At 39.9% G+C, this 13,846-nt stretch overlaps 1 protein-coding gene across 1 annotated transcript in view; it reads right to left on the bottom strand.

Annotated features, from left to right (window-relative positions):
- The window catches only part of TENM2 (teneurin transmembrane protein 2), a 1,009,006-nt gene that overhangs the window by 111,073 nt on the left and 884,087 nt on the right, over nucleotides 1-13,846 (bottom strand). The window contains exons 10-12 of the mRNA XM_036751277.1: nucleotides 12,548-12,742; nucleotides 6,237-6,437; nucleotides 4,399-4,584 (exon numbers count right to left, since the gene is read on the bottom strand). Of these exons, the coding sequence (XP_036607172.1) occupies nucleotides 4,399-4,584; nucleotides 6,237-6,437; nucleotides 12,548-12,742 (582 nt within the window). The remainder of the gene's footprint in view (nucleotides 1-4,398; nucleotides 4,585-6,236; nucleotides 6,438-12,547; nucleotides 12,743-13,846) is intronic.

Below are 13,846 nucleotides of genomic sequence, written 5' to 3'. Positions count from 1 at the left end.
AAGGAAGTCAAAGATAGAAATAAATATCCAAAATATTAAAAAATATCTATAGTATAACTCTTTGAGCTTCCAAACAAAAGTATTCAGGAAAGAATTAAAAACAAAGTAGTTGCCCATTCGTTGGGAGAATGACTGAAACCACTCCCCCCCAACAATTATGGCATTGAATATAATGAAATATTACTATGCAATAAGAAATGACAAGTATGAAGAATTCTGAAAAATGTGAGAGGATTTTGTGAACTGATACAGGGCAAAATAATTAGAATTAAGAGAACAACATACATGACTACCACAGCAATGTAAATGAAGAGATTGAAAGGAAGAACTATGAGCAATGAAAACAATGATGGAGGTTCTGGAGAAGGTTCTCCCTCACAGCAGAAAGGTGAAATTCCACTAGGGTGGAATATTATATTCATTGTCAGATAAGGTTTCTGCATGAAACATTTTTACTTAATTCTTTTTCTTTGTTATTAAAAGAGATGGTTCAAACTAGACTTAGAGGGTTGAGAAATAATGGTGGTAACAGTTATAACAGGACAGAAAGCATCAATAAAATACTTTTAAAAATAAAAATTACAGGACCGAATATTCACTAAACGTACAAATAAGTTGGCTTTTCTGCCTGCCCCAATATTGTAAGTCTGGCCCTTTCTAGGACAGAAGTATAATTTTGTGACCTCAAAACCTGACTTCTTTACTTTTTTATTTCATATTTTTCATTTCTGATACACACTTGTAAAATAGATGTAAGTCACATATGTTGCTGTCCACTGTATAGATGTCTATTTGCAATTACCTGAAGAGGGAAAGAACTCTACAGATCTCTGGAGAAAAAAAACCTTCAAAAAACAAGCTCTAATACTAGATGATAACCCATCTACTTTTTTGCTCTACCTCCAATCCCCAAATGAATTTGTTAGATGGTAAACGACATTTTGGTTCTATTTGTTTTCAATGTTCAAAATATAGTATTTGTACTATGATATAGCAAAGGACTCAAGACCCACCCTCCCCTTTATAACTTGGTGTCTCAGAGGGGGAGGTCTGGCTCTGTGCCTGTAAATTGTGGCCTTTATTTAAAATGAATTTATAGGACTTCATGCTTAAGCAAAACAGTTCCAGGGCTAAAGGTTTCAGATTAAAAAGCAATTATGCTGGTATGAACTTCGCTTCTGCTCTAAAATGGTAAATCTCACCAGCCAATGTCTTATGTTTTGCTCTTTAGACAATCCATGAGGGACTATCCAGATACAGGCTCATAGCAGACATCTATCTCATAAAAGAGCAGAATCCAAATTCCTTAACATTCATTGCCTTGTTGAGCTTTTGGTAGCTCACACTGAATATACTCATAGATCTCTGAGAAATCATAGTTTTGAACCAAAGACCTTCTTGCAAAGGGCTGGTGCCCCCTTTGTTCTGGGGCCTGAATGAACTGGCAATTTCTCCCCATTTTCCTTATATCTCTCTAAGCATTATCAGAGATGCTGGTTCATGGAAAAGCGAAATCCAAATCTAACACAGCTTATAAGGAACCCCTCAATCTTCTTCAGAATAAATGTACCTTTTCCCTCTGGGGACACAGAATCACAGCATGGAAGAGACCTTGGAAACCATCTATGTGGGCTAACTCACACCTGAACAGGAACGCTTTCAATAACATACCTGACAAATGATCAAGTAATGTCTCTTTGAGGATCTTTGGGGATGGAGAATCTATTGTCTCCCAAGGCAGTCCATTATACTTCTAGGCAACTCTATCTCCTAGGAAATCTTTCCTTTCATGGCGCCTAAATTTCAAGAATCTTCCCTCCTCCCGTGCCGGTTCACTTTCACTACAAACTACCTTAAAAGTTCCCATCTTCTCATTTTGCCCTTAAAGGCCTCCTCCCCAACACACATACTCTGCCATTCCTTGTTCTACCACACATCGCTCTTCCTCTTTCTCCTGGTCTCCAAGCCAGACTTTAGTCTTCTTTCCTAAATATTATCTTAAAGTAAGCATGCAACATGCCAAACTGGATCCCTTTCTAACCCTCTAGCAAGAAACTTTCAAGACACAGCTCTTTGGGGCCTACCTGGTCCTCATATTTATATAGGCTGCTTTTCTGTGCAATATTTCCTGGAGAAGTTCTTCCCTACCCAAACATGTTATAATTTGAGGCACGGCAGTGTAGTAGATACCACTCTGAACTTTGAGCCTGGAAGGCTCAAATCCTGCCTTCGACCCTTCCTGGCTGTGTGATCCTGAGAAACCTCAGATTGCTCACCTACAAAATGTGGATAAGAATAGCACCTACTTCACAGATTATTGTGAGGAGCAAACGATGGAAGGTAGATAAAGAGCTTTGCAATTCTTGAAGCGCTATACAAATGTGTAAGTTACCATTACGATTACTAGTCATACTGTTACTATCTCATTCTGCTCATCTTTTTTGATGGTGTTCGGATAGAAGCAGCAGTTTTGTGACAAGGAATTTTCCTGCTATAATTCTTTTACATTTAAAATTCTGTGGACTATTATTACAAAGGTGGATAACTGCTTTGTGTAATTGAATGTAAGTACTGGGTTATAAGCTCATCTTCTGTCAGATCATTGAAATCATTCTCAGAACAACTCTAGTAGCAGCTAGGATGATGGAGACCATTATTATTATTATTATTTTTATTATTAATATTATTAGACATGGAGTGATTTTCCATAGGGAGTCTAGCTCATTGAAAGCAAGAATGAAATAAAGTGGAAATTGGATTCTGTGATTTAAGGGAAAACGGGTTTTTCTCTCTACATTTAGCTAGAAAGGACTTTTAGGGGCAAGGTTTTGATTTAAATCATGTAGTGGGAGGAAAATGAGGCACAAAAACTTCAAAGGGAAATGCCCCTGAGGATTTGAAGCTATTTTTAAGAACTGATTTTTTTTAAAAAAGAATATTAAGCACTTGTTGGTATTGAGCTGTGCATAATCCCTTGAAAGGCTCATGAATCCCCAAGACTTGACAGGGAGCTGAACATTAAAGCAATTCCAAGGGCAGCAAGATCTTAAGTGTCATTGAGAAATGGAAAGAACAATTCACTGCCAACAGACTGTCCCATTAGGGTCCCAATTGCCACAGCCATGACCCCGATTTGCATGCTGCCTCTCTGTTGGCCAATTAGATGGTGTCATTTTGGGTGAATGTCATGCACAGAGCCCTCTTCATTTCTGGCTACCTAGTCAAATGAACAGCATGGGAAACTGAGCCTCACTTTCTGAGTTCTCTCCCTCCCCCATCTTTTCATTCGGTCTCTCTCTAGATATTAATTATGGAGCCTCGAGTAAGTAGAACACCCTCCTCACAGTTACAGGTTTAATATCAACACTACCATCCAAGTTAGTGACCTACATGTAGTTTCCCCAGTTTTCTGTTCTGTGGACAGCTAAAAGATGGAGGAAAGGGGTGGTTTTCATAAAAGGAATAAATTAAAAATAGAAGATAAAAAATCTCTTTTCGCTTAAGTTTTTCTGGATTTATACTTGGCCATGGAGGTTCTCCTAATCAATAAGTGTTTTCTCCTATCTCCACAATATGTGGAATAGTTATATAGTTTTAAACTCAGATTAACTGCAAGAAAAATAAAAGTGAAAATGAAAACCACTCAAGCAAACAAACCTGAAAAATGAGTTTTTTCTTTAAAAAAAAAGAAAGAAAGAAAGCTTTTTAAAAGCATCCCAGGCTAGTAACATTCCTGAGAGCCAGTTTGATGGTCCTCTCAGTACTGTGACTGTGGGGACCATGTGAGAAAATACAGGGGGGTGGCATATTAATCTGCTGTGCCAGTGGTCAGACCCCCTCCTGTGACTGATGAGACACACAAATGCTACAGCCCAAGGGCTGTTCAGGGAGCTATTTCTATAGCCCCAGGAGCCCCGTTCTCATCTAATCTGACCTCAAGTGTGTTAGTGGGTGGATAGTGATGCACGGTGTCAGGCAAGCAGTAAGCCATCCATCCACGAATTTTATCTTTTTTTTTCAGCTACAACAACAAAAAAGGTGTCACCTGAATACCAATGTGCCTTGATGAGCATGAAACCCTCAGCTCGGACCATTTCCCATGCATGTGCATTCTCTCTTCCTGTGCATAGGACCACTGATTAGCTCTCTCATTTAGGTCCATTTCCTGCCAACACTGTACAACCTGGATTTTAGTGAAGAAAGGGAAATTGTTTCAAACTGGGGACACTGTGACTCCCCGCCCTCCCCCTTTGGAGATTTGGAGAGGCAGCGCAGATTTTTGGGAGCACTTGTGTCCCTGAAGGAACAGCCCATCGCAGTGCACAACAGTCACTATATTTCTACAATTTATGAAAATAAAGCAATATGTGCCTGTTTCGGTGCCTGCCGTTTGCCTACCAATGGTGCAGTGTTCCCCATTCCAGCCCTCTCGGCATTCACATTTCCCATCTTTACAGGTCCCATGCTCAGTGCAGCGAGGGTGGCACACGCGTTGGTCACAAGCCACCCCTGTCCATCCCTCTTCACAGCGACACGTTCCCCCGATGCAGACGCCGTGAGTGCCACAGTCTACTGAGCACACTTCTGGAAGAAAAACAATGATTACAGCTCAACACTATGGCTGGGGAGACCCTCTAGGGGTGGCTGTACCAAAAAAGTGGCCAGGACCACAAGAGCAGTTCCCGATGAGTAGCTGGAAACTAGAGAGCTTTCTGAAACTGGTCTCCCTACTCGATGGGCCTCTTTCTTTCTTTCTTTCTTTCTTTCTTTCTTTCTTTCTTTCTTTCTTTCCTTCCTTCCTTCCTTCGTTCTTTCTCTTTCTTTCTCTCTCTCTCTCTCTCTCTCTCTCTCTCTCTCTCTCTCTCTCTCTCTCTCTCTCTCTCTATCTTTTTCTTTCTTTCTCTCATTCACAGCTGGCTGAGATGGCCAATTGCTCCCCATTTGCCAGAGGCAGAAACTAGTTAATGCTGGGATCGAGGCACCCAGTAGAGAGGGCACAGTGTGGCTTCCCTTTATTGCTGGATACTGGGACTATCCCCACTCGAGTTCTTGGATTTGGCCAATCTGACCACAGATCTCACAGGTAGATCTGTAACACTGATAAGCATATCTCCACGGTTACACCAAGAATGCCAGCCACCCTGCGCTACACCATCAGTGGTATTAATCATACGCTGCATTTACATAGCATCTTTCTCAGAGGAGCTCAAAGGCTTTTGTGGTTGAAAAGGAGACAGACAGACAGATATTCACTCCGTACCTTTCCAGACCTCTCACTCTAGGACAAGCACTTTCCAAACATTCATCCTTACAGCAGCCCAGTGAGGGAGGCAGGGATCATGATTCCTATGGAGGGAAGCCCTAGACCAGAAAAGTTAAGTGACTGGATTGAAGTCACACAGCGAGGCAGTGACAGAATGGGACCAGGGCCCAGGTTACCTGCCTCCCAGTCCAGTGCTTTCTCCAATAGACTCGAAAAGCTTCAGAGCTGAAACTCAAGTGAAGTGGGATTGAGAAGACACCCAGAGACAGCACATTTTAAATTGGCTTTTTTTCCCCCCTCTTGGAATGAAATATTCATTTCTTTCCAGTTCTAGGCAAAGCTTCACAAACATTCCTATCATGATTGCCATGGCAATCTGACAGCTATCTCACCACCCAGATACAGGGGGCGGAATGATGCTCACTTGCCTGGATAGTCACTGTCAGTGTGAACATAACCATTCTTGGAATGGTTGGAACTGGCTTGAACTGTTGAACTATAAACATACTTTTAATTTTAGGAAAATAAAGTGTATTGTGCAACTTCATTATTTTCCTGTCACTGGAGTATTGCAGAGCCTTATAGCATGTACACATGGCACCCTCAGGGAGCCTCTTTCTGTTTTAGGGGACGCTCTGTTCAGTTTGTTTAGGGCTGAATTGCTCTACCTTCTTTCCTCATCCCTTTAGGGAGTGTACATAAGAAACCCTATAATGCAGATGGCAGTACACTTCAGGGCACCATATCAATTTGCAGTGATGGAACGAACAAACCACAAAAACAGAGAATTTCTGTGGAAAACACAAATCCTGTTTCCCAAGCAACGGCAGCAAGGACATCACTGTGTACTTTATAAAAGTTCCCTTTATTTCCAAGCTGAAGGCGAGTTTAGTTTATCATTCACCTGGGCTTATGGGAGGAAGACAAGGTGGGGATATTAGGGGAAAAAATAAGAGAAAACCTCTTGGCTTACCAACAGAACAGTCGGGACCCATCCAGTTGGGATCACAGCTGCAAAGTCCGGTGTCACTGAGGTATGTGCCATGCCCACTGCATTGATCTGGGCACTGGGCCCTTGGAAGCTCACAGTTTATACCTCCCCAACCAGGACCACAGATGCATGCTCCATTCACGCAGACTCCATGGGTGGAGCAGGTTGGATCTAAGCAATCAACTAAAAAAAAAAGACAGAAGAAAAATGCATTCTATATCCATGTGATATATAGCATTGTGCCTGCTCCATAGGAAATGGACCAAGGTTCCTCAAAGTCCCATATAGCTGCAAGAAAGCCTAGTAGACCAGGAAGAGCTCTGTTATATCTTGGAACACTTGTGAGGAGTAAAGTGCATTCAGTCTGCCAAGATTTTAAAAAATCTCAACCTGAGAGATGACGAGAGAGGGAAAAAAAAGGTGACTTCTCAACTAGAAACTGGAAAAGTCAGGAATGATGTTACACAAAAGCTTATCAGGAAATCTTTAAGACTCAGTGATTATAAACATTAAGTAACCAGATAAGGTACATAAGAACCCTCCAGGGAACACAAATAATATTGGCAGTGTATGTACTGACTGGATCAACTAAAACACAGTTAGCTCTCAATAATCTTTACTAATGGAAAGGAACATTGGAGGATATAGTTCTAAAGTCATTAGTATTTGCCTCCAGAATACAAAACACAATTTTAAAAAATCTTACAATATAATTTTCACCTTCCTAATTAAGCCTTTCCTGAGTGATATTAAAATGAGTTTTCATTCTCTGAACATACTTTGAAGGAGTCAGTCTCAGAAGAAACATTTTTGGGATATAATCTCAAGTGGATAGTCTACACGCAGATAACCTAGTGGACAGTTTGACTAATTCTGCTTTTATTTCTTTTGGTTAAAGTGTTTCCTTCAAAGGAACCAATCAGATCACAGTATTATAGGCCAAAAGGAACCTTAGAAACAGGTTCAGAGATATTAACACGTTTGCCCAAGACCCCAAAGGTAGTACACAGCAGAGCCAAGATTCAGATCCCAGTTCTCTGCTTACAAACTCAGGGCTCTTCCCCCTTTACTATGTAGATTCAATAATCAAAGTGACTAGAAGAACAGGGTTAATGTTTTGTGTTCTGGCTATTATGGTTTTTCTAATAACCAAGTGGGAAACATTCTGTCACTGTTCTAGCAAACCCAGTTGGAGACAAGTAAATGGAGGAAAAGAATAAGACTGCAACTTCTTGACTCATAAAGTATGATTTCTAGGCAGGTGTATGATCTCAAAGCTTGGGTAGCCCACTTAATTCTCTGGAAAATACTCTTTTTAGAGGGAAACAGCCTTATTCTGTACTATTAGTAATAGAAATGTGGCACATTGGAGGAGAGAATCATAAAAGTGACAGGATTTGAATATGGAATAACACTCTAGAAATTTTAGATTTCACTTTGTGGACCAAAGGGGTGTAATTTCCACAATTACTCAAATTCCCCAGCTCATGACACATTTAGCACCGGGGAACTTCTGACCTGAAGAATTTAGACTAACAAGAAATCACTCTTCCATGGGACTTAGAGATTGAGCCCACAAAGGACTCTCTCCTCTGTGTCTGAAAGTAGCTCTTTCTAGGTTATAATGTTTCTCAGGGACTTAAAGGAGCCTCTCTACTCCTGACTCTTCATTTTCTTCTTGTTGTTGGCATTCTTCTCAGCATTGTCCAAAAGGCGTAACATGTGAAAATCAGGTTCTGAGTCTAGAACCTAAGGAGCAATGTAGGAATTGTTGGCATCGCCTATGGTTCACTGAAATCTAGGAATTAAGTCTCCAAGGTCGGTTTTCCTATGTGAATAAGTTATTAGATGGATGAATACAGTGATTATACTCACTGATTTTGTTAGAACCCCTTTGATATTTACTTAATTTTTGGGGGAATGTGATTGCAATTACTATTGGTGAAGTGAATCCTTTCCAGTACCTGAAGACTAAATTTCATCTAATAGGTCACAGGCTTAACATCCTCAAGCTCAAATTAGAGATCAAATGAATTTGAGGTAAGACTGAGAGGCTCAGGTGCATTCTTGGTTTTTTTTTCACTTGAGGAATTTATACAGGGGACATGAATTGTTTTCTATGTCTGCCACCCTAAAGGTGGCACAAACTTAGTAAACATTCAACCAAACAATCAATTCAATCAACATGCTTACTGAAAGATTGACTTGAAGATTCAAATTTAAAAATGAGTTTTGGTGGAAAAATTTCTTTGTTAAAACAAAGAATGGATAAAATTTGGGAGTTTTAAGGTATCAGCTGGTTCATCCAGACTTAATACAGGTGGTCTATTGGATAAAATACTGGATTTAGAGCAAGGAAGACTTAAATTCAAATTTTGCCTCAGATACTTATGAGTTGTGTGACCATGGGCAAATCACTTAAATTCTCTCAGACTCAGCTTCTTCATCTATAAAATGGGGGATAATAATAGCACATAAACCACAGGGTTGTTATGAGGATCCCATGAAATAATGTAAAGTGCTTTTAAAACCTTTAAGCACTATATAAATGCTAGCTATTATTATTATTGGAGCAGCTACATGGTACGCTGGATAGAGTGCCAGGCTTAAAGTCAGGAAGACTCATCTTCCTGAGTTCAAATCCAGCCTCAGACACTTACTAGCTGTGTGACCCTGGGCAAGTCACTTAACCTCAGTTTCCTCATCTATAAAATGAGCTGGAGAAGGAAATGGCAAACCACTCCAGTATCTCTGCCAAGAACACCCCAAATGGGGTCACAAAGAATTGACACAACTGAAAGACAAACATTGTTGCTGTTGTCATTAATGCTTAGGTTCATACTCTTCTAATAAAGACAGACTTAAGTATATCTATTTCCTATCCTCAGTCCCTTCCCTTGCCTCAGCCATTAAAAATCATTGGATCATAGATTTAGAGCAGGAAGAGACCTCAGAGGCCCTCATATTAAACATCCTTATTTTACAGATGAGGAAAATGAGGCACAAAGAAATAAAGTGCCTTTCCCAGGGTCATGCAGCTAGTAAGTGTCTGAGGTGGAATTTGAACCCAGCCCAATTTACCATACCAAGCTATGGTAAAGTGCTAAATCCAGAAACTCCCAGGAATACATCATAATCTTTTCTTTTTTTTTTAAAGGAAGCAATAATAAAAGTAATATACAAAAACTAAAAAAGCATTTCTCTTCCAGATAAATTAACTATCTCTACCCTGTTCAGAATTATGGTAGCCAGGCAGGGGAAAATCCAGAAAGATTTATTATCCCAGAACTAGAATGTCATCGAATAAACCACTTACTCTACTGAGAAATATGAGCTAACTGTTCCTGGCCATTGTTACAGGTAAATATACCTTAGTGCTCTTTAAGTAGAGCAGGTAACTGAAAAATAAAATTCAAATTTGAGGAAGAACACTTTCAGTGATTTGTATTCCAAATTTTCAGTTTGGTTCCAGCCTCCGGTGATACTGTGGGGGCTGCCTCTGAGTCTTTAGCAGGGAGGAGCAACCATGGCATTTTACAAAGCTTTATAAATGGAAATATTGCTGTGCTTAAAAAGGGGACAATGGCCTTTACCAGCTAAGTACCGTGTGCCTAGGAACACCAACCCCCTGGCAGCTGAAATCATTAGAACTCATTTAGTCTCAGGTCCTCTGTAGATTTGACAAAAAAGGGTAGTGAATGCATTTTAGATCCCTAAGGATGAAAAAGGAGGTCAAGGAGTTTCACAAACAATATGTACTAGAAACCCCTGAAGAACCATGAATTACACTTATGAAGTTAAATGTCATTGAAAAATGACTCAACCATGAAACTGACATGAAAAACATGGCTGACTTAAACCAATTTGTCAATCCCTCTTGCATCACTTTTCCTCTCCCCCAAATACCATGGAGTGAAACCTGACAAATACATTGTTTAGTTTTCATGTGCAAATTCGTTAATGGAGCAACAATGTTTATGCAGCAAAAACTGTGGATCACAATTATCGATTTTCATGCCATTGCCACTTCAGGTAAATTGTTTGAACGATATGACTATGATGAATATCAGATATAAAAAGCTAACTGGAAGAAAAAAAATGCTGACCTAGGCTTTCTAATTCCATTTCCTATTTTGAAAACAGCATATGAATCACTCCAGCCCATTCTTTTGGAGCAGCACAAATCAATAGAGGAGATTCCATCCTTTAATAAAGCTCCACGTGGTTTCCTTGTTTTGTTGGGGAGGTTAATTTATTCCAAAAATTTAAATAAGACTGGTTGGGTTTGCAAAAGAGTGGAGAAACCCCTTGAAATTAATTCTCCTCATTTCTTGGTATTTAATACTTGTGTGAACAATATTTACTGAAGGGAAAGATTTTTAAAACAGTAATGTCATTGCTCCAGCACTATCCTTTTGCCAAATGATGTATGCAAAAGGTCGTTTTAACCTTCCTTGTCATAGTATTGGCCTCTTCCATGTTTTCAGTGAATGCAGCTTTGCCTCCTGAAATCCATTTATCTTTAAGAACCTTAACCTTTCAAGCACTGTTATTAAATCAGGACTTCCTTCATCTAAACTCACAATTTGGTTTTATGATGCAGACCTGGGGGCTACCCTTGATTATAGCAAAGACTTATGGAGTTGAAGGAGGACCCATGGGGGGAGGAGGCCAGGGAGTCTGGATCTCACTAAAGACATTGTTACTGATATACTTTAGTATATCAGTAATAGACTTCATGAGAATAATGTATTGTTATCTAGGTAGTCCTTCGTTTTTATCACCTGTGAAATGGGTGTCAGGATTCTAACTGTTTTTATAAAGAAAACATTTTGTAGTCCTTGGGTAGAAGAGAAAACAGGGTTATAGATTTAGAGCTGAAAGGCCATCAACTCCAAACCGTCTCATTTTACAGAGGATAAAACCGGGGCCCAAGTGAAATTAAGTGACTTGCTCAAGGTCACACTGTAGTAAGTGACATTGGAACCCAGGTCTGATGACTCCAACTCTTGTCCTCTTTCCACAGTTTGCATGCATGTATGTATATGTGTGCATATGCCTTCTGCATCATTAAATTTAATTTTAATAAAAGGGATATGACAAGTTGTATAGAATTCCTAGAGAGATGGGAAATAACACAACTTGATGAGATTGAAGATGGTGTCTGCTTACCCTTAAGACTGTCTTCCCAATGCCCTCTACATTTGGAATACTCACTTTAATTTTTCATCATATTTCACCAGTAAGAACAAAGGACATTCCCAACCCAGTAAGTTATCATCTACTACTTTGATAAATTGAATGGCTGGTGCTCTCTCCCTCTCCCTCCCTCTCTTTCTCTCTCTCTGCCCCCTTTTCTTTCTTTCTCTTTCTTTTCTTTCTTTCTTTTTCCTTTCTTTCACTCTTTCACCTCTCTCTCTCTCTCTCTCTCTCTCTCTCTCTCTCTCTCTCTCTCTCTCTCTCTCTCTCTCTCCCCTGAGCCTGAACTCTGACCATATTTAGTAGGGTTTGATTCAGTTTGTTAAATCCCCTAATTTCTACCCACACATGCCTGAGGCTATTTAAATGTGTGATACAATGAGCTTTTTAGTATTCATCAAATCACTGTTCTCTTGCTGTACATCCACTTTCCCCTAATTCTATGTGATTGTATGTAACCAGAATAATTTGCCCTACATGATGTCTCTAAATGACATGGATACCTGTAGTCTTTCAAGCCTGACTGCTCTGTATTGATATTAATTTTTTGCTGAAATATTTGCACAGACTTATATGGGTTTCAGATTATGGGGAAGGATAAAAACACCACTGAAGAGGGGGCTGTCTTGTTTTCGCTTTCTGAATATATTTTTAAAAATTTCCATTTGGAGAATTTGAAAGAAAGAAAGGGGCAAAGAAGGAAAGAGAGAGGAAGCAAGAGAAAGGGAAAGGGAGAGAGGGAAAAGGACACAAAGAGAGGAAAAGATACACAAAGATGAATAAAAGCAGATACTGGAAGAGAAATAAAGGACAAAGGGAGAATGATCTACTCTCAATGATTAATGAGAATAATTACTATGATAATGATAAACACACACACACACACACACACACACACATCCCGAAACATCCCCAGTAGGTTTCTTTCCATTCTCCTGAGTATCATGGATAATCTATGCAGTAGGACACAACCATAGAACCTTGGGTGTAGAATTAGCAATGGCCAGTTGTGTTTAGCCCCAAGCCTTCCCCACCTTCCGAAGTTTCCAAAGAGAGGGCAAGAGCACAGGCAGAGAGTACACACCAGTATTTACCTTCCTCACAGTTCCCTCCTTTGTAGCCAACAGAGCAAACACAGTTCCCTTCAATGCAAGAGCCGTGACCTCCGCATGAAGGATCGATACACTGACTCAGGGGTACATCACATTCCGCGCCTTTCCAGCCGCTGTAGCACTGGCACGTTCCTTTTGAATATTGTCCATTTCCGCTACACAGGACAGGGCAGGCAGCTACAAAAAGAAGGATGACAAAGTAATAGGTCACGGAGCGAGCAAGCACTAGAGAGTCTGCGTCAGAAATCAAGGGGGAAAAGCCATTTTCTGCACTGAACTTGGAAGTCCAAAGACCTGGATTCTGACTTTGATACTTACTGGTTGTGTGACTAGAGATATGTTACTTAACCTCCCTTAGTCTCAGTTGTATCATCTGTAAAATGGAGACAATACTATTTCTACCTATCATACAATTTTAACATTAAGAAAGAGCTTTATGATCATAAAGTGTTAGCCTGAGGAGTTATCGCTATGGTTTTTAAATATATACACATTAAGTCCCTTTGAGGCAGCTGGTGGTGCGATTGAGTGCTGGGACTAGCGTCAGGAAGACTTGAGTTCAGATGTGGCCTCAGGCACTTAATAGCTATGTAACCCTAAGCAAGTCACTTCTGCTTGCCTCAGTTTCCTCAACTAATGGGACTAATAATAATACCTCCTTCAAAGGGTTATTGTGAGGATCAAATAAAATAATATTTGGGGAAAAAGCACTTAGCACAGTGCCTGGCACTTAGTAGGCACAATACGAAAGTTTATTCCCTCCTCTTTCCCACTGATCATAGCATCTTCAGGATTTTGTTTTTGATAGCACTGGAAGAATACAGTTAGATCAGAATATTAGTGCAGTGATGGTGGTATGTGTATGTGTTCATCTCTATTTTCTCGATTTACATAAGAGGAAGAAAGAGGAAGGATAAGGTCAGGACCCTGTTCCAAACAGTTTAGTTTATTATTTGGGAAAGGCTCTTGTAAATATTAATGGGATGGAATGCTGAAGTTAATGGTGACTCAAGAATTGGGAATTGTCTCTGGCTTCCATGCATCCATGCTCTGCTTGCTTCCTCCCCTTGACCCCCCCCAACTCTTCTCCTCCCCTTTTAGAAATCACTTAATTGTAGCTTAGTTGAAACCACTAGCAGACTTAAATGACAATGTGATACCTTTTAGCACCAACTATTTAAAGCCATCTCAAAATTATTTTGTGTTTGAAATTTGGGTAAGACTAGATGGTGCCTCTAATATTCTGAGATCTTAAGGAGTAATTAATGTAGATTCATGATC

The sequence above is a fragment of the Trichosurus vulpecula genome, chromosome 3, assembly GCF_011100635.1.
Source record: "Trichosurus vulpecula isolate mTriVul1 chromosome 3, mTriVul1.pri, whole genome shotgun sequence".
NCBI lineage: Eukaryota > Metazoa > Chordata > Mammalia > Diprotodontia > Phalangeridae > Trichosurus > Trichosurus vulpecula.
Note: the sequence above shows the minus strand (reverse complement) of the source record. Positions and strands in the feature narration are given on the sequence as shown.